Source organism: Mesoplodon mirus, assembly GCF_964341445.2.
Source record: "Mesoplodon mirus genome assembly, chromosome: 15".
NCBI lineage: Eukaryota > Metazoa > Chordata > Mammalia > Artiodactyla > Ziphiidae > Mesoplodon > Mesoplodon mirus.
The window spans coordinates 62,911,578-62,931,220 of record NC_138991.1 but is presented as its reverse complement, the minus strand read 5'-3'; the positions used below and the strand labels follow the sequence as shown (position 1 = coordinate 62,931,220).

General features: G+C 53.6%; 1 protein-coding gene across 1 annotated transcript; it reads right to left on the bottom strand.

Annotated features, from left to right (window-relative positions):
- Nucleotides 1-592: 592 nt before the first annotated feature.
- On the bottom strand, nucleotides 593-18,568 carry NLRC3 (NLR family CARD domain containing 3; the record flags this gene model as incomplete). Its single annotated transcript, XM_082644747.1, has 17 exons — nucleotides 18,170-18,568; nucleotides 16,327-18,076; nucleotides 15,188-15,274; nucleotides 11,798-11,881; nucleotides 11,264-11,347; nucleotides 9,792-9,875; nucleotides 8,365-8,448; nucleotides 7,690-7,773; nucleotides 6,997-7,080; nucleotides 6,373-6,456; nucleotides 5,661-5,744; nucleotides 5,090-5,173; nucleotides 2,712-2,795; nucleotides 2,206-2,289; nucleotides 1,480-1,563; nucleotides 1,001-1,084; nucleotides 593-683 (listed from the first exon to the last, which is right to left on the bottom strand). Exons 1-17 carry the CDS (start codon nucleotides 18,345-18,347, stop codon nucleotides 593-595), a joined length of 3,198 nt encoding a protein of 1,065 aa, XP_082500873.1. The 5' UTR covers nucleotides 18,348-18,568.
- Between the last annotated feature and the right edge of the window lie 1,075 nt (nucleotides 18,569-19,643).

Below are 19,643 nucleotides of genomic sequence, written 5' to 3'. Positions count from 1 at the left end.
CTCTGTCTCCAGAATCCTATAATTAAAGCCTTCATTTCTCTTTAAAATTTTTTCATAATTTTTCCATATGACTCTAAGGATCATACTCCTAAAACCTGTTTTTTTGTCTTGAGAAAAGAAAGAGAGGTCCCCTCTGTCACAGATGCCAAATTGATTCTCTTCATGGGCTTGAAGATGGCAACTCATTTCAGAGTGAGGGGGATGATTTTAGCCAGGTCAGTGGAAAAGGGCAGTAATGATAAGAAAAAGTAGGGGCACATGAAGACCTCAGGATATAAATGGCTCCGACTGGCTTCTTACTTGCTGAGTTCTGAGGCCTGTCCCTGATCCCCTTGGAGGAAGACCCTCCTTTCCTTGTGCTGTAGCACAGTGTTCATCGCTCCCCTGCCTGGACTGACCCTGGACCAGGAGAGGTGCTTGTGTCCTCCTTTGGCAGCACCACTCCTGTCTCCTTGCAGGAGACCAGCTCTCCTGCAGGTCAGCATCATTCCCAGAACACAGGAAGGCACCCTGGAAAGTGGTCTTTTTGTTGGAAAGCTTCCAGCTGTGTCTCTGCCGTTCTTCTGCCTGGTCCACCAGGAACTTGTTTTGCTCACATTTCAACAGTGCACGAGGAGGCATTTGTCTTGATAGCCTCTGAGATCATCCTGGCACCAGATTCTCCAATGTGATTTCCCTGGAGACTAGAAGAGAAGGATTAGGACAGGGCTTGAGAAATTGACTGAAGGGCTGGAGGCCTGAAGATTCTCATTAGTAAAGCACAGATGGTCACTACATAAAATGCAGAACCCGGTGTGAAACCTTTGTGCTTCCAGGATTCCTCCCGTGGACAAGGCTCAGCATGGCTCCCTCTTATACTTAGTTCCCTTGCAGAGCTGCTAAGGGGTCTGGAAGTCATCTGGCTCCGAGACTCAGGTGGAAGGCAGGGTCTGCCCTGGGAGCAGTTCTAAGGGTGAGCAAGGATGGTAGGAACGGGCAGATGCTGCCAAGCCCCACTCACTTGATGTGCTGTAGCCCGTGGTTTCCAGACAGTGCGGTGGCAACACATATCGCCCCGTCCATTCCCAAGGAATTCTCTTGGAGACTAGGCAGAGAAGAGATGGAGACACCACAGTGAGCCATTCAGGACAGAAGAACACTCCCCAGGAAGCAGCACTGCACTATCTTGGGGGGATAGTCTGAGACTGCTTTGTCCACAGGCGCCATAGCAACAGCAAAGTGGCATTTAACCCTGAGACCTGTGTCTGCAGGTTGCCAGGTTGTCTCGTCCAGGTGCCGTGGAGGACATAAGACCAAAAATTCAGAAGTGAACAAACCCATCCACCATATGGACTATAGTAATCAGAATAGTGTCAGCTATTCGTACTAGGAAGGAAGCAGCTACAGAGGAAATCAAGCACGTCTTATGCCACGGGGGAGGTTCCAGAAGAGAAGAAGTCTGCTGTTCTAAGGCGCAGGTAGGTCTATACAACCACTCACTTGAGTCTTTGGAGACTTGAGTTGACCTTTAGAGCATTCGCCAGGGCTTTGGCTCCGGCCACCCCAATGGCATTTCCTCTTAAGCTGTTGGGAAAGACGGGAACCCTAAGGCACAGTGACAGTTGAGAGGTGAACACGGTACCTCTTCAGGTGAGCATGAGTTACTTAGTAACCACGGGGGGTGGCGGTACAGTGAAGTCGCTCCTTCCTCACTCCCGGGCACAGAACGGAAATTGGCTCTGGGGAGCAGGATGCAGGGAGGGGTGAGGCCGGCCCAACCTGGTGGTTTGTTGGAACTCTTATCCTCCGTTTTCATTCCAAAGAAAGAGCTGGGCCGAGACCAGAGTGCCAACCCTGCATCCAGAGGTGCCCGTGTGCTTGGACCCACAGAACTGCAGGAGCAGGGATGACCCAGACATCCTGAGAGCCCCACAGAGATTGGGGCCCCAGGTTTGATCTTCTCACAGACTGGGTCAGTGGCCACTGGCCACCCCAGGCCTGGGGACATGTTCAGCCTGGGCAAGGCCAAGGAGAGGACCAACGAGTGACTCCCAGGAAAAGGGGTGACATGGGGTTGGGGAAGCTGGGGCCTGCCCGATGTACGTGAAGATATTTAAATGATTTGGGAGTTTCCATGTATGTTTCCCCCTTCCATATCTATTCATTTTGAGTTAACAGCTTGGTTTCTTTGGGCAAGAGGCTGTAGCCAGAGACTGGAATACTTACTCAAGAATCTCCAAGGTTCTGTTCACAGCCAGGGCCTCCCCGAGTGCCTGGGCCCCAGGGGCACCAATGGAGGCCACCTGGAGACTGTAAAAGGAGATGCAGTCAACACAGACAGGCAGCCTCTCTGGCCTTCATACTCACGCGGGTCCAACTGCATCCATACTCACCCTTCATTTCCACTACCCCTTGACTTAGGGCTGAAAGTGGTGAAATAGCACTGAAAGTTGTTGGCCCTGGTCTATCCAAAGAACGCTGCATCTCCTGTCTGCACTGATGCTAGACAGAGATCTGGATGCTATGGATATAGGAAGTAGAGGTGGTCTCCTGGAGAGTTTGGGGGGGTAATACTCCCTGCACCCCTAGTTCTTTCTAGATATCCGGTGACCCAGTTGCTAGTATTAGGAAAATCAAACCCACCTTCCTTGACTAGGAAACAAAAACGACGGTTAATGTGAAAGGATGGTTAAGGGCCAGCTTCCTGGGCTGCTGTGCATGTCAAGACTTACTAGAGAGCAGTGAGGGCTGTGTTCGCCTTTAGCGCACTGGCCACTGCAGAAGCGCCTTCGTCCCCGATGGCGTTTTCCTGTAAACTGAACATAGAGCCTGAACTCTGGGTGCACGGAACAGGGGCCAACACTGTGGCAGGACATGCTGAGCATGGACCTTCTAGATTTAAATGAAACCACATACACCATAGCAGACCATCTTCCCAGGGTCACCCTGGGGATCACTGTGCCTCCTGTGTGGCCACTGCAGCCCCGTGGCCACCTAATGCATGTGCTCAGGGGTCTGGGATCTGCATGAGTCTGGACTGTCAGAGCCAAACCAGAAAAGGGACACGTGGACATACTGTCAATAAGAGCTTGGTGTGCTTTGCAAAGCCATCCAGAAAATCAAAGCGCTCAATCCTCGGGCCGTTCTTGCTGTTCAGTGTTTTACATCTTCCCCCCCCCCCTTTACTTCCATGTTGGAGGAAAGTGGCAGGCCCTGGAGCAATAAATGATTAAGAGTTTAGTTCAAGTGGATGTTGGTATGTTTGAGGGGGCAGCTTGCAGTGATAATTTTAACAGACATTTGAGTATGTTGGGTGCCAGCAAGCCCAGTTCCAGCTTCTTGGGACTCAGGTGGGGAGACCTATGAGATGAGAGTTACCAACTGCAGGGTGCTGGGAGGGCCCTATGGAGTCTCCTTCCCCAGTGTGGTCACAGAGGCTGCCCAGCAGAAATAGGTCTAAACCAAACCTGCAGGTGAGAGAGGGGGGAGGGCCTGGCACATCTAAGGAACCCAAAGAAATTGAGTTGAGTTGCTGGAGTGTGTAATGAGGCTGAGGGGGTGCAAAGGAAGCAGATCTAGGGGCATTGGAAGCCACGCTAAGGGTTGGACTTCACTCTGCAGGCACCAGGCAGCCGTTTAAACATCTTGTCTAGGATGGGAACAGATTTACGTTTGGGAAAGATCTTTGGCCAGCAGTATGAGGATGGACGGATGTGGAGGCTGTGGCAGTGATGCAGGTGAGTGCTGCTGGCGGCCTGGACAGCGGCCATGAGGGTAGAGGGTGGGCGGGTGGAACACTGGGAGAAGAATTGACAGGATTTGGAGATGGGGTGCAGGTGGGAAGTGAGAAGGTGATGTTTCTAGCTTGCACAGTTGGTTGCTGGATCCCCTCACAAGGTGAGGAACCAAGAAGCAGACTTCTGGGGGAGATAAGTCAGGTCCACCCAGTGGGAAGTGGAGTGGGCAGTGGACACGTGGGTCTGGAGCTCAGGAGAGAGGTCTGAGCTATAGATGTGGGGGTCACCAGGACTTTGAAGGGAATTGGAGCCCTGGGTGAGGAGGAGCTTCTAGAAAGAGACATCATTCAAGGGAAGATGACCCAGGACAGAACCTTGAGGAGTACCATATTCAGAGTCAAACAGAAGGACCAGCCAGACAAGGGATATCTTGGAAGTTGAGGGAGAAGTATTCGGCATGAAAAGCAGATGTGGCTCAAAGGTTAAACACGGAGTGACCATCTGACCCAGCAGTTCTGCTCCCAGGTGTACACACAAGAGAATTAAAAGCATGTGTCCACACGGAAACTTCTGCATGAATGCTCACAGCAGCATTATTCATAATAGCCAAATAGTGGAAACAATCCAAGTGTCCGTCAGTGGGTGAGTGGATAAACATGTCTATCCATGCAGTGGAATATTATTTACTCATAAAAAGGAATGAAGTACTGATACATGCTGCAATGCAGATGAACCTTGAAAACATTATACTAGATGAAAGACATGAGTCACGAAAGACTTCATTTACATGAAATGTCCAAAACAGGTTAATCCATAGAGACAGTAGATTAGGGAACTGGGGGACTTGGTTGGGGGTGGGGGAATGGGGAGTGACTGCTAATGAGTATGAAGTTTCTTTTGGGGTGATTGAAAGGTCCTAAAATTGATATTGCACAACTCTGTGAATATACTAGAAACCAGCGACGTGTACGCCTTAAATGGGTGTATTATATCTCAACAAAGCTGTTTTGTTTTTTTTCGGTACGCGGGCCTCTCACTGTTGTGGCCCCTCCCGCTGTGGAGCACAGGCTCCGGACCCGCAGCCTCAGCGGCCATGGTTCACGGGCCCAGCCACTCCGCGGCATGTGGGATCCTCCTGGACCCGGGCATGAACCCGTGTCCCCTGCCTGGGCAGGCGGACTCTCAACCACTGCGCCACCAGGAAAGCCCTCAACAAAGCTGTTTTTTTTTTAAATAGCAGATGAGATCGAAACCTGCCTGCTGGCCTTAGAGCAGAGAAGGCTGTGTGCTGAGGGTGTGAGCCCTGCACCTGGTGGGCACCGAGGTTGCGGATTTCCCTGCCCCCTCTCCCCCCCTGCAGAGGCCCCACTTACTCAAGGCTGGTCAGGCTCGTGTTGAGCTGTAGTGCTTGTCCCAGGGCCCTGGCGGCGCCGGCCTGGATAAAGTTCCACTGCAGGCTGGGCAGACACACACACATGACTGCGTGGCCCAGGGCAGAGCCCAGGAGGTCCTAGGGGCTCCAGAAAGAAGGGGCTTCTCCTGGGAGAGTGACCACAGGGAATGGGGTCCTGACCAAGGTGGGCAGAATGCCTGCAGCCCCCCTCAGGCTAGTCCCAAGGGGCCTACGTGCACTCTGGTTAGTGGAGGGCACAGGGACAGGCTCAAATAGACTCCAGGTGGCCCTGCATGAAGCATGTGACAGAAGCACAGCGTGGGCACACACCTCCCACTATTGGCCTCTCTCCGTGGATCGGCCCCAGGGAGCAGAGCAGGGGGCAGGGCACAGCCTAGAGGCCCTGAGGCCATGTTGCTGGCCGGCGTGGGGGGGGGCGGGGCAGGGCCCTAAGCCGGACTTGGCCTTCTGCCTCCCCTGGTTTGAGTGTGGTCCTGCAGCTCTGGGAGCGGACAAATGGACAGGGCAGGGAGGGTGTGTCGAAGACTCACTGAAGGGATGTGAGGGCGCGGTTTTCTCTCACTGCCGCGGCGATGGCCTGGGCGCCCTGGTCGTGGAGCAAGTTGGCTGTCAGGCTGGGAGGAGGCGAACAGGGGCAAGTGAGCGGAAGCTGGCAGTGCAGCCCCCATTCTTGCTCACTGGGGGATCCAGACCTCTGCCGTGTTGTCCCTGACCCCCCACCCTAGGACTTCATCGCGTCTCCTGGGATTGCCTGGCTCACGCTCTTGGGGTACTTGAATGTGCCAGGTGCTGTGCCCAGCACGTGTCCTGGACCATTGAACTGCATCCTGGCAACCCCACGGGGGGTGGGGGGCAGGGGGCAGGCTTTGCTCAGTGAGCTTCCATGACAGGTCACCTGCCAGGAGGTGGCGGAGCCGCCCGGGGACTCACTCATTCCTGATCCCTGTGCTGGGAGCCCCTCCCACTTGCTCATATATTGTTGCCAGGGAGTGGGGGTTGGGGGGTCAGGGCAGGGAGAGTGTTGCCACTCACTTCATCCTCCTGTAATTTGTGACATAGAGAGGGGGACTTGTGTCAGGGTTGCCACCGGGCAGCAGGTCTCCCAGTCCCCCCACCAACCAGGTCCTTCTCACAACAATGGCGGGGGTGCCGAGGGTCTGCTGTCAACTCCCAGCTCTGGGTGAGTGAGGCCCTGGGTGGCATAAAGAGCCTTAGGAAGCACAACCTGCCCCCCTCACGTACTCCAGGCTCTTCAGGGTGCTGTTGGTGCGGAGAGCGCGAGCCAGATCCTGGGCTCCCTCCGGGCTGATGGAGTTTTCTCGCAGGCTGAGGAAAGAGAGGACCCTGAACTCTCTCTGGCAGGGAGAGGCCTGGGGAGGCCTGCCAGGCGCTCAGGCTGTGAGAAGCTGAGAGCCCCAGGTGGGACCTGGGCCAAGGTGGGAAGAGCCTGCTCTAGGAAGTCCCCCTCTGACGGCTCACCAGCCAGCTGTCCCCACACACCCCCAGGACTGTCAGCAGTAGGACAGACAGTCCAGGAGGAAGAGGATAAGATGACGGGACCTCAGAGGTGTGAAGGCAGGGGCAGGCCAGCATGCTTGGGGGCCTACAGGCTTGCCCGTAGGAAGGGAGCTGCAGATACGGCCAGCTGCGGGCCAGAGCTGCCCCTGCCTCCCCAGTGAGCAGGGGGAGCGCAGGATGCCAGGCTCCAGAGCCAAGCTGCCCAACCATAGATATTCCCCGTCACAGGCCCCGGGGGTTGGGGGGGGTGGGGTTCTCAGCACCAGCCTTTCCTTCCACGTCCCAAAGTCCCTTCAGACCCCCTGGCCAAAGGGACGCCCTCAGATGGAGAGGGAGGCAGGGACTTACTTGAGGCTGAGGAGCGTCTGGTTGGTGCAGAGGGCTTCCATCAGCGCTGCCACCCCCAGGTCACTGATGGAATTGCTTTGCAGGCTGCAGACAGAGGACAGGGCACACTTTGGTGTGGCTGTCTCAGGATGCGGAGGGAGTCCAGCCTGGGGCTGCAGGCACTGAGCTCAGCAGGGAGTTGGGGGAGCCCTGTGCTGCCCCCACGGCCCTTCTCATCCCGTTCTGCACATTCCGGCTCCTGCTAGGTCAGGGCAGGTGGGTCTAGCACAACCAGTGCCGAAGTTTACACACTGCCTTGATTTGACGGCTGCTGGGTGGGGGGGGACGTGTGTCTGCAGCCCCCAGAGAAAGTGGTGAAGCTGAGTGTCCCCATTATGGGGACAGCACTGAGCTCCCCACTCCCCACCAAGGCCCTTGGAGCCAGCCCCCTCTGCAGCCACCTGTGCCAGCTTCTAAAGTGCACTCAGTGCTTGTCACTGAAAATTCCAGAACCAGCGCCGACCCTGACTGTCCACTGGAGTGGGCTGGAGGGACAGACACTAAGATCACAGTATGCCCAGGGTCGGTGGTTGGTTGGGTTCTGACAGGGAAGTGGTCCTGACTGACAGCCCTCCTCCAGGACCCACCCACCTGCTGGATGGGGAACCCAGGTGGGGAGTCACCCTCTGCCCACAGCCACCCCTGGAGACTCACTCCAGGCTCTTCAGGCCCTGGTCCACCTTCAGGGCCTCCGCCAGGGCCTTGGCACCTCCATCGCCAATGCTGTTACTGGAGAACCTGCAAGAGATGGGACATGGGTGGAGCAGCCTGGTAGGGCGAAGCTGGGGGATCAGAGTCCAGGAAGCCCTCCAGGGAAGGGCTGTCTCTGTTGTCTCAAGGGTGCCCGGGGCACAGTTTCTTCTGCCTGAGGCTGGTTGGTGGGTAGCCTCCGTAAGAGATCAAGGTAGCAAAGTCTTTCTTGACTCCTTGACAGGGTTGGCAGGGCCAACTCTTTAGTGAGGGGTATTTGTGATACTTTATGTGAAGGTGGCTGGGATGGTGTTTTCTTCTACCAGCTGGGAAGGCAGTAAATGTGAGTCTGAGACAGTTGGGGCTCACTCATTCCTGGGAATCTGGATCTCCATTCTCCTGCTCCAGGGCTTTGGAGTCCAAAGCCAGCTATCTTGTGCCCACACATTCATTCATCCATCCACTCACCCACTCACTCACTCATCCATTCATCCATCCATGCACTCACCCACCCACTCATCTGCCCACTCATCCATCCATCCACCCATCCATCCAACCCCTTGTTCACAAATATTTGTGATGGGCTGGGCATTGTGCCAGGCATGGAGGATACCAGTTTGGCCCTTCTGCATTTCTCACATGAGCTCCTTCAGACTCCTGTTCCGCTTCAGGGCATCTGCCATCTGCTGGGTTCCCACTGGCCCGATGCTGTTCTTCTGCAGGCTGTAGGAGAGGGATCCTTCAGCAAAGCTGGTCACAGCCATTCCCAGGCCAAGGACAGTCTGGTTCAAGGTGAGAGGTCAGAGACTACTCAAGTGCCGTCTCTGTTTATCGCAGCATGGGGGGAGGGGTCTCCAGGAAAGGTCTGTGGTTTGTTGCCAAAGTGTTGCTAACAGACTGATGTGAAGAGTTAAGAGGCAAGGACCATTGGGCCTTCCCTTCAGGGGCCAGAAAGCAGTGACCAGCGGACACTGTTAATATCCAGGAACCTTCAAACTGAGATTTCCACGTAGAAGTCCCAGTGGCCCCTCACCTGACCAGCCTTCTCAACACTCAGAAGTCTGCCTCCATTCAGACCAGCCAGCAGCCTGCCCTGCAACCCTACAGTCCTCCCAAGGGCAGACCCTCGCTTAGGCGCCTTGTTTTCAAAAGCTTCTTCCTCTTATACTAAATGTGGAGGAGGGAGATGTTACAGGAGAACTCCTGTGCTCATCCTAGAAGGACAGGCAGGGCAGGACCTCTTCTGTGTGAGGCTAAATACACTCTAAACAAAATGGAATTTTCCCTGGTTACAAAGGGAAAAAAAAAACCCTCCCCTCCCCTCCCTTAGAGTATTTCCTTGAGAAAACTTGGGATTGTAAATCCTTTCCCTGTCCCTTTGAGAGTATGTAAATCTTTTTAAGACCTAGAAGTAAACCTCTTGGCAAGTTTATAGCCTAGGAATATCTTTTGTAAGGGCCTTGGAGCCATCTCTTTGAACTGTGCACATCAAGTAAGAGAGCACCTGCTCCAAGCTGTAAGTACCTGCTGGTCATAAAGATGTGAGAAGTTTTCATTTTCCTTGGGATAAAGGCAGGTAGCAAACACAGATGGCTACCCCCAAATAACAGGCAAATTTAGTATAGGTTAAGTGTGACAAATGGTTCTGTCCAGTCCTCTTATTTGAGGGCAAGTTGTGGTTTTCCTTGAAAACACTTATGTAATGGGTTGTATCTGCTCGACTGTAGGAAAGGGTGAGATTCTTTTCTGTCTTTGCCATCCCATTGGTGGATTGCCTTTGATGCTCATTGCAGGCTAGCTGAATGCTTATTCCAGTAATTAAGCTGTTTCGTACTTTTCTACATTTGTGAAGAGGATTTTCTGGGTTGGCAGGAGGCTTTATTTTTAATTATTTCCCCCACACCTGTTCTCTGGAAAAGCAGTGGACTTCAGGTTTTCCAGGGGCCATCCAGATGGATCAGAAAGCCTTAGGGCTTTGTCCCATCCATCCCTCCATGCAGAAAACAGGCCCTTGAAGGAGAAGAGAGAAGAGAAAACGTTCTCTGCCCTCCAGCATGCCCACTCACTGCAGCACGGAGAGGGTCCGGTTGGCAGCCAAGGCCTCAGCCATGGACCTGGCACCATCATCCCTGATCCTGTTGCTCTGGAGGCTGTGGAAGCAAAGAGGTGCATCACTGATGGAGCATAGGAGGGTGCCTGGCATGCCTTCACCTCCACTACCCAGGAAGTGGGAAAACAAGTGGCCCTTCCCACTGCTGCTTTGGCCTTAGGTTTTCCTCTGGGTCTCTAAGCACTTGCCTGCTGACTGGGGACAGTGTGCCCATGGTATCTGGATCACAATGACAAGGTCATTGATAGTCCCAGTTACAGCTAAAAGCCACAGCACCCAGGTGTTTGTGAGGATGTGGAGAAATTGGAACCCTCATCTGCTGCTGGTGGGAATGTCAAATGGTATGGCCTTTGAGGAAAGCAGTCTGACAGTTATTCAAAAGGTTAAACATAGGGATACCATGTGACCCAGCAAATTCCACTCCTACCTATATCTACCCAAAAGGATTGAAAAAAAGTCCTCAAATACTTGTACAGAGATGTGTACAGCACAATAGCCACTAGGTGGAAACAACCCAAGTGTCCATCAGCTGATGAATGGATAAACAAATTGTGGTCTGTCCATGTAATGGAATATTATTCAGCCATGAAATGGAATGAAATACTGGCACATGCTACAACGTGGATGAACCTTGAAAACATTATTCTAAGTGAAAGAAGATAGACTCAAAAAGTCTTATTGTTTGATTCCATTTATATGAAATATCCAGAATAGGTAAACATACAGGCAGAAAGCAGATTGGTGGTTGCCAGGGGCTGGGGGGAGGAGAGGGGAGAATGGGAAGTGATTGCTAATGGGTATAGTGTCTCCCTTTAGGGTGATGCAAATATTTTGGAACTAGATAGAGGTGTTGGTTGCACAACTGTGAATATACTAAATGCCATTGAATTGTACACTTTAAAATGGTGAATTTTATGTGAATTTCGCCTCAATAAAAATAAATACATAAATGAACAAGACAAAACAAAATGACAGGACACACTCCGCTAAGGATGGATACAACCACTGGCCCCTAAAAGGAGCCCAGCAAACCACACCACACCATAGGAACCATCTGGAAGATGGAATTTCAGTGTCTTGGAAAACACCACAGGGGATCATTCTGATGCCATGGCCTTGGGGATTTCCTACTCAATGGAGGACAAGAACTTTTCCTCATAGATTACTTTGTCCTTCAAACCTCCATGTACCTCCACCCCTCTTCTCCTCCATCCCCTGTTCAGGCCATAAACACAGGCACAATGACTAGGGAAGAGCTGAACTTAGAAACTTGCTTAGGGTACAAGATCCCCTGGCATCCACTGGGTGGGAGCTAGTATCTCACGGTCGCCATTTTAAATTACCTCCCACTCCATGGGTGGCACCTGATGAGAGGGTTCTCTGGGCCACCTCCTGGGGGCGGAGAGACAGGGAGCGGGTGACACGTACCTCAGAGAGGCCAGAGTGCGGTTGATCTTCAGAGCATCTGCCAGTGCCTTGGCACCTTGAGGTCCAATGGAGTTACTGCGGAGGCTGGCAGAGGAAGAGAGAGGAAGAACCATTCTCTTTTAGCCAATTCCCAGAGAGGGAAGGAGGAACAGAAGTTACATAGACCTTTAAATCCATGCTCCTCGAAAGTAATGCATCAGGGTTTAGGATTTCACGTTCGGTAGAACTGGGGCAGAGATCCTTATTTAGGCGATCAAGGAAGGAGTTCCCCAAGATGGCCCCATGTGATGGGGAGAAGAAAGCAGGATCTGTTGGACTAGTGGGCTTGGGCCAAGTGTGAAGAGGAGATGGTAACACCAGGTTCAAGGCCAAAATTCTGGCACTTCACTGGGTGAGTCCCAGCAGCTGAGCAGGAGTCAAGACTTTGCTTGCTCAGCTGTCCTTCCAACCCATCCTGGGAAGAGTGTGGTCTAGGGGACTTCACAAGATGGCTCACACTCTCTCCCTGTCCCAGGGGTGAAGGGTCCTACTTACTCCAGAGTGGTCAGACTTCTGTTGACGAGGAGGGATCTGGCCAGAGCTTTTGCCCCTTTGTTACTGATCTGGTTCTCAGCCAAGCTGCCCAAAGAGAGGGAAAGGAGTAGTTAATGAAGATCTGTAAATCTTGCCACCTATCCTGCAACACGAGGCCTGGGATCCAAACCTGTCATCCACCATAGCATCATCAGGGCCTGGACTCAGGTGGAGATCGGGTAAGCCAGGCCCAGGAAAGCCTCTGAGATGGGCAAGGTAGGGCCAGAGTGGGCAGACAGACCCTCACACCAGCAGAGGGTCCCAGTGGGAAGTATGACCAGACCAGCACAACAGCTTCTACCCCAACAGCGCAGCAGAGGGTACGGGCAATTACTGAAGACTACCATGGGATTCCCAGCCAGGGGTGTGCTGGAAAACCAGCTGTCAGGAAAAAACAAAATACAAAAATCATGATTTGTTGGGTTGGCTAATTTCCATGGTGTAAATACTCCCATCATGGCCAATTTCAAGCACTCTCAGCTTGTAAAAATTCTGAAAATGTAACAATCAGCTCTCATGAACTGGTGGCTGAAGTCGGTTCCAGCACACCCCTGACCCCAGCCCTTTCTCTAATCCAAGAAAGGAAAATGGTAGAGTTATTATAAAATTAACTTTGAAGTAACAAAATGTACGTCTGTATCTGCCTTGAAAGGGCATTCCAGGGAATTCCCCGGTTGTCCAGTGGTTAAGATTCTGTTTTCATTGCCGAGGGCATGGGTTTGATCCCTGGTCAAGGAACTAAGATCCCACAAGACACGTGATGTGGCCAAAAAAAGGCATTCCAGGAACACGCTGGGGATCCACTTAATGTTGCTTCATACACCGAGTTTCAGAAATGATATCTGTTGAGGTTCTTTACAGTTTCTTAGACATTTTAAAATGTGAGGCAGCCCCATGGGATACAATTGGAATTCCCCAGTGCTTTTCAAGCTATGTTTCAATGGACCCTAAGTTTCTTCAGAAAAGCTTCAGGAGGCTGAGGGGAAACCAAGTGCCTAGGCTCTGCCTCCCACTTCTTTCAATCCCAGCAGCCCCCCTTTTGTCTGCCTGTCTAATTGGGATTCTGCCTCATATGCCACTTTTTAAAAAATTAATTAATTTATATTTGGTGGCGTTGGGTCTTCGTTGCTGCGCGTGGGCTTTCTCTCGTTGAAGCAAGTGGGGGCTACTCTTCGTTGCAGTGCATGGGCTTCTCACAGCAGTGGCTTCTCGTTGCGGAGCATGGGCTCTAGGCACGCAAGCTTCAGTAGTTGTGGCACGTGGGCTCAGTAGTTGTGGCTTGCGGGCCCTAGAGCGCAGGCCCAGTAGTTGTGGTGCCCGGGCTTAGCTGCTCCGCGGCCTGTGGGATCTTCCCAGACCAGGGCTCGAACCCGAGTCCCCTGCATTGGCAGGCGGATTCTTAACCACTGTGCCACCAGGGAAGTCCCTCATATGCCACTTTAAAAAAGCGTTCTATCGCTTAAAAAACGTTTGAAGACTGTTCATCCAGACCACCACCTTCTATATAACTGTTCTCAGCTTCTAGAGAGCCTCCGTCCCCATCCCCTACCCCCAGGACTTTTGTAACATTTTATAAACAATATTTCATGAAGGATGCCTTGGAGGTTTCGAACAGGGCTGTGGCACTGAGGACCGACTATAGAGAGGTGAAGGAGAGAGTGTGGCCAGAGAAGGAGTTTTTGGCTTTGTTCAGAAAAATCTCTGAGTACCATCTAGATTCCTTTAAGCAAAACACTGAAAGTTGGCTATTTTGCTGAAGGTTCTCATGAAGGAAACTATATGCATAATGAGAAATTGTCATTATTTTGTTTCTTTCAAAGAGATTGCATTTAAATTTCTGACTAACAAGAGGATCCTGCTAGTTAACAGCTGGCTCTTACACGGTGCTTCCTCTGTGGCTGTCCTGTCCTGAGCACTTTCCGTGAATTAACTCATGTAGCCTCGTGGCAGCCCTAAGAGGCAGTGTGCAGTAAAGGATTAACCTTGGCCCCTGCTCCTGAGAGGTGACCTCTAAGCCCTTGGAATGTCCTGCCTGGTAGGAATGTCTCTGTTTACCTGGGGGCCTTGGGCCTTGATGGATAGTCTATCTCACAATGGGATTTATGGTCATGCAGTGTCAGCTTGACCTCTGGAGGGGCTGGAGACTAAGGTCAGCATGCGGTGGGCAGGTGTGTCTTCATGACCAACCCCCAGTAACAACCCTGGACACCAAGGCTTGGGTGAGCTTCCCTGGTTGGAATGCTCCTTGTGTGTTGTCACACATGGTCTCTGGGAGTAGGAAGCGCTCTCTGTTCAGCTCCGCTGGGATAGGGCGGCTGGAAGCTTGGCCTGGTCTCTGGGACCCTGCCCCAAGGGCCGTTCCCTTTGCAGATTTTAATGTGTATCCTTTCAGTGTAATGAACCGTAATTGTGGGTATAGTTGGTTTTCTAAGTTCTGTGAGTTTACTGAACCTGAGAGTGGTCATGGGGACCCCTGAACCCATACCGTTTACCCTTCTTAGGCACAGAGGTGTCTGTCCAAGGTCACATGGGGCTCACCACTACTCTAACCACTATCCTCAAAGACTTACTTTTGCTCCGGACTCATTGTATATTCTTGTCTCCTCAGATAAAGATTATTTGAAAAGCTGGAGGCTTGTGTGAGGATGAAAAATTACTCTCTGGGTCCTGTTCTCTAAACTCACCTCCCTAGTTCTCCTAAAGCCACCCTCAGGTCATCACATCGATTCAACTACAAATCAGGGTGTTAACTCACACTTGGATGTTATTGGGTTGGCCAAAAAGTTTGTTCGGGTTTTTCATAAGATGATGTAGAAAAACTCAAACGAACTTTTTGGCCAACCCAATGCAGGAGTGATTTCATTAGCACATAGATCAGTTCTGCAATCAGCATATAAACTCTCATCTAATTATGTCATTAAAGATGCAATGTTTAAATTTTAAATTGTTTTAATTAATATTAATTTTTTTTAATTTAAAAATTTGTGTGTTATTTAAAGATGCAATCCTGTGCTCAAAATACCATTTGAGGGCAAACTTTGTGAGGCATTTAGAGTAAATCAGGCTTGGCGGTATGTCCGCACAGACAGCATCTGGAGAAATGGTTCTGTATCCACGATAGTATCTGACCCATATCGTATCCTTTCCCTCTTCCTACAGATGAGGTACCTGAGCCTCTGGAACTTTCTGGAATGAGCAGAAACAAGCAGTCTGCATCCTGAGCCACACACCTCAAAGACACTTCACTTTGAAAGCACCCCTGGCCATTTGAGCAGAGAGGAGGATGTGAAAAGAGCCCTGGACACCGAGGCAGGTGGGCAGCCTGAGCAGGGTCTCCTGGGTCGGCATTACCTGATCCTCTGAATGCGACAGTCCTTCCCGCTCAGCACACTGCCCAGCAGTTCCATCACGGGGTCCTGGAACTGGTTGGTGTCCAGCCTGGTCAGGAGGAACAGCAATAATGAATAGTCCCACCGCCCATGGGCAGGTGGGATGAGGCCCCTGGCAGAGGGCTGGCATCAAGGCAGCGGAGGGGGCGCTACACAGACACCCAGGCTGAGATCCTTTCCTTCCCCCTCCTCTCCATCCCAGTGCAGCCCCCACTGTGAGGCTCAGAGATCCGTGCCAGCACACCCACATGCTCAGAGTTTTCCTACAAGAGTGACTTGGGAGGCTCAGTGGTGTAAACCCTGGGCTTCCTACCCACAAGGATGTCTTCCCAGCAGCCCCGCAGTCTGTATGTGTGTGCAGGACACCAGTTGCTAGCTCTCCTCCTTCTGAGGATGTAGAAGCTACTCTGAGGTCCTGAATGACCCTTGTCCTAAGCCTTCCCCTCCCCCCACCAAGGTCCAGAGAGTGGACAGAGGGTGATCGGCTGAGAGTGGAGTGAATGGGTGTGGGCTGTCAGCACTGGGATGGTTTACAGGGTGTTGAATTGTGGTTGAATTGTGTCCCCCTATAAGATATGTTGGTGTCATAACCCCCCCAGTGCCTCAAGAATGTGACCTTATTTGGAAATAGGGTCATTGCAGGGTAATGAGTTAAGATGAGGTGGAGTGGGGTGGCCTGTAACCCAGTGTAACTGGTGTCCTCACAAGAGAGGAGAGCTCTACATGAAGACAGACACGGAGAAGGTGGCTATGTGACCTCGCAGGGCAGAGACTGTGGTGATGCATCTACAAGCCAAGTATTGCCAGCAAACACTGAAGGCTAGAGAGGCCAGAAATGATCCAAGGATCCTCCCCTACAGGTTTCAGAGGGAGCACAGCCCTGCTGACACCTTACAGCCCTGCTGACACCTTGATCTTAGACTCTAGCCTCCAGAACTGGGAGAGAATAACATGTCATTTTAAGACACCCAGGCTGTGGTCCTTTGTTAACAGCAGCCCTAGGACATGGACACAGAGGGGCGTGGTGGAGGGGAGGAGCCCTCCAGGTCCCCGCTGTCTCCTCTGCCCACACGCCCCACACAGCCCCACCCTGGTGCCCACCTCAGACTCCGGCAGTACAGCAGCTGGGGCAGCAGGCTCTGGAGGACCCCCTGGCTGAGGTACAGGGGCAGGTTGGCCTCCTGGGCGCAGACATCGGACACCTGCAGGAGGTAGGCCAGGGCAGCGCGGTGTTGGGGGCTGGTCAGCCTGGCCAGGCCCCCGCTTGCCATGGCCTCCTCCACGCTGTGGGCCAGCTCTGTGTGCTGCAGCTCGCACAGGCAGTGCAGGACGTTGATGGCCCGGGCGCAGACCACCATGTTGGGGCGCAGGCAGCCCTTCAGGAGCTCGGCCACCTGGGCCCGGTAGCCCTGGTGCTCGCCCTGGGTCAGCAGGGAGCCAGCCAGCAGCGCGTTGACCCTCGGAGACAAGAGGCCTGAGAGGAAGCGCAGGAAGACGTCGAGCCGCCCATCCTCGGCCTGCATGGCCCTCTGGGCCGCACTCCTGAAGTGCGTGAGGAAGCCAAGCCGGGGCCAGGACATGCCACCCTCGGTGAAGAGGTCGAAGATGGCCCTCTTGGACGTGCTGTAGTAGTAGGCAGCTGCCACAAACTCCTGCAGGGACAGGTGGGTGAAGTAGTAGGCTGCCGAGGAGGCCAGGGTCTCCTCCCGCTGCAGGAAGCAGCTGCACAGGGCAGTCTGCAGCAGAGCAAGGTCCACGCCGAACACCTTGAGGTCTGGCTCATAGAACACGTACTTCTTCCTGACCAGCCCGTGGAAGGCCAGCCGGCCCAGTGTCCCCACCATCTTGCGGCAGCCGTGGGCCAGCTGCTCGATGCGGGGGCTTGCCTTGCCCTTCTCCTGCCCCTCCCTGCTGAGGGACATTCTGAAGTACCATGAGTAGAGTTCACACAGGGTTCTCGGAGGCCATAGCTCTGCATCCTGGGGCCCTGGCCTGTTGCAGTACAGGTGGCCCAGCACCGACCCCACCAGCTGGCAGAAGGCTGGGACAGCGCACATCAGATACAGGGGCCTGTCAGCCTGCATCTGGCTCAGGACCCAGCCCGAGAGGACCTGGTCCTCAGGGAACATCTGCCCCAGACACATCTTGATCTCCTCCTCGTTGAAGCCCCGGATCTCGGTCATCCGGTCTACCAGGCCCCCCGGGATCTGGCCAGCTGCGCTGGGGCGGGAGGTGACCCAGACAGAAACACCTGGGAAGAGGTTGCCCCGGATGATGTTGGTGATCAGATGGTCCACTTGAATCTCCTTCTTGGGGTCTCTGCAGGCCACGGTGTTGGAGAAGTCGAGGGGCATCTTACACTCATCCAGGCTGTCCAGGACGAGGAGGACTTTGGTTAGGGCTGCTGACGCCAGGCCAGTCTCCCCCGCGTGTGGGAAGACAGAGCGGACAAGTCTGTCTGCAGACAGCTTCTCATGGGTGTTGAGATCACGGAAGGTCAAAGGCAGCACCAGCGAGAAGTCCTTGCCCATCTGCCCCTGGGCCCAGAGGTGGACAAAGTTCCTCACCAGGGTGGTCTTGCCCACGCCAGCCACCCCAATGGTGATGGAGATGCGGGGCGGGATGGACACTCGCGACAGAGGCAGGAAGAGCCTGTCCAGGGCGATGGTCCTGTCGGAGCACCAGCCCCCACGCGTGGCCTCCACCTGCGTGAAGTCGTGTTCCCTCAGCTGCAGGTCCATCAGGCCCTCCACCAGCAGGAGGCTGGTCAACCTGGGGGAGGGGCTTCCCAGCTCAGGGCTGCCTCCCATCCTGTTCAGAAGGGCCTCTCGGTGCCTCTGTATCCTCAAGTCTGCTGGACAAAAGCCAGAGGTGAGGGATGGGGGGGTGGGGGAGGGGAAGAGGGAGGGGAAGAGGGCCCAGGGATCCCTGTCTGTCTGCTTACCATTGCCATGGGGCCTCAGCGGGGACTCTGGCGTCCTGTCAGGGGGCTGCGGGGCCTGGGAGCCCTGACTGCCCTTCCCGGCCAGCAGGTCCACTAGGGCTTTTACCTGCTCGGCTGGGGAGGCAGCACCATGGCCCTGGCCAGCCTCCCTGCCCGTGTGCACCTCCTGCTTCCTCATGGAGTCTGGGATTGCTGCCAGGGGCTGTGGAGAGAGGGCCTGAATCTGCTTTCTTCTGTCTCCCCATCAGTGGCCTGGGGACAGGTTAAGCAAGCCTCAAGGGATGGGCAGGATGGGGACCCACCCTTTCTCCTGCCCTGAACTACGGGTGGCTCTTGATCTGGCCTCCGGGACAGGGTTGGAAGGGCTGTTTGTTCCTGGATGGTGACAGTGGTCCCTGCTGCCAGGAGCATTGCTCAGGTGCAGGGGCCCCGGGCTCGAATCTGAGCTCTGTGTCACTTACTGGCTCTGCGACACTGGACAGGCCACCTGAGTGCTCTGTGCCGTGGTATCCTCATTTGTAACCTGGAAATGGGGATGAGATTGTGAACAGTTCCACTCACGAGAGGGGAAGGATGAAAGAGACCAATCTGGAAAAGCTGCCTGTGGTATGATTCCAGTCCTATGGCCTCCTGGAGAAGGCAAAGCTATGGAGACAGTAAAAGGATCAGTGTTCGGCAGGGGTTTGGGGTGAGGAGGGAGGATGAATTGGCAGAGCACAGAGGATTTTTAGGGCACTGAAACTACTCTGTATGATACTGCAGTGGAAGATTCATGTCATTGTACATTTGTCCAAACCCATAGAATGTATGGCACCACGAGTGACACTAATGTCAGCTCTGGACTCTGGGTGATAGTGACGTGTCAGTGTAAGTCAACCGATTGTAACCAATGTGCCCCTCTGGTCGGGGAAGGGTGCATGTAGGTGTGCTGGGCGTAGAGGGAAATCTCTGTATTTCCCACTTGATTTTTCTGTGAACCTAAAACTCTAAAAACTAACGTCTATTAACTTAAGAAGAAAGAAAAGAAAGAAAGGAGCCAAAAGGGAAGAGAGAGCTGGTTCAGCTACTCAGCTACTTTTCTTTTGTGTTCCTGGGGCCTCTGGGAAGCGCAGAGGCTCCTGACCCGCAGGCAGCACTGTTTTCTGCTGGGAACAGTGATGCCGAGGCGCTGAGAGGCAGAGCCCCACCTGCTCACGTTCTTTTCCCTCCCCGGGGACTGGAGTGGATCCTGTTGCCAAGGCTGGCTGCCCCCGTGTGTCCCTCCGTTAGCTAAGGTGGACACTCGAGGACCCTGAGCCCACCCCCAGCCGCTCCTCACCTGCAGCAGGCAGGATGTCCAGCCCTCGGCAGCCCCTCCAGCAGGGCCCCAGGAACTCGGGGTGGGGGTCGGCCATCCTTTGTCCACGGGTCTAGGAGAAAACAGGACGTGGGGCTCGGCAGAGGTCATGCCTGCTGCTTCAGATGGCAGCAGCTC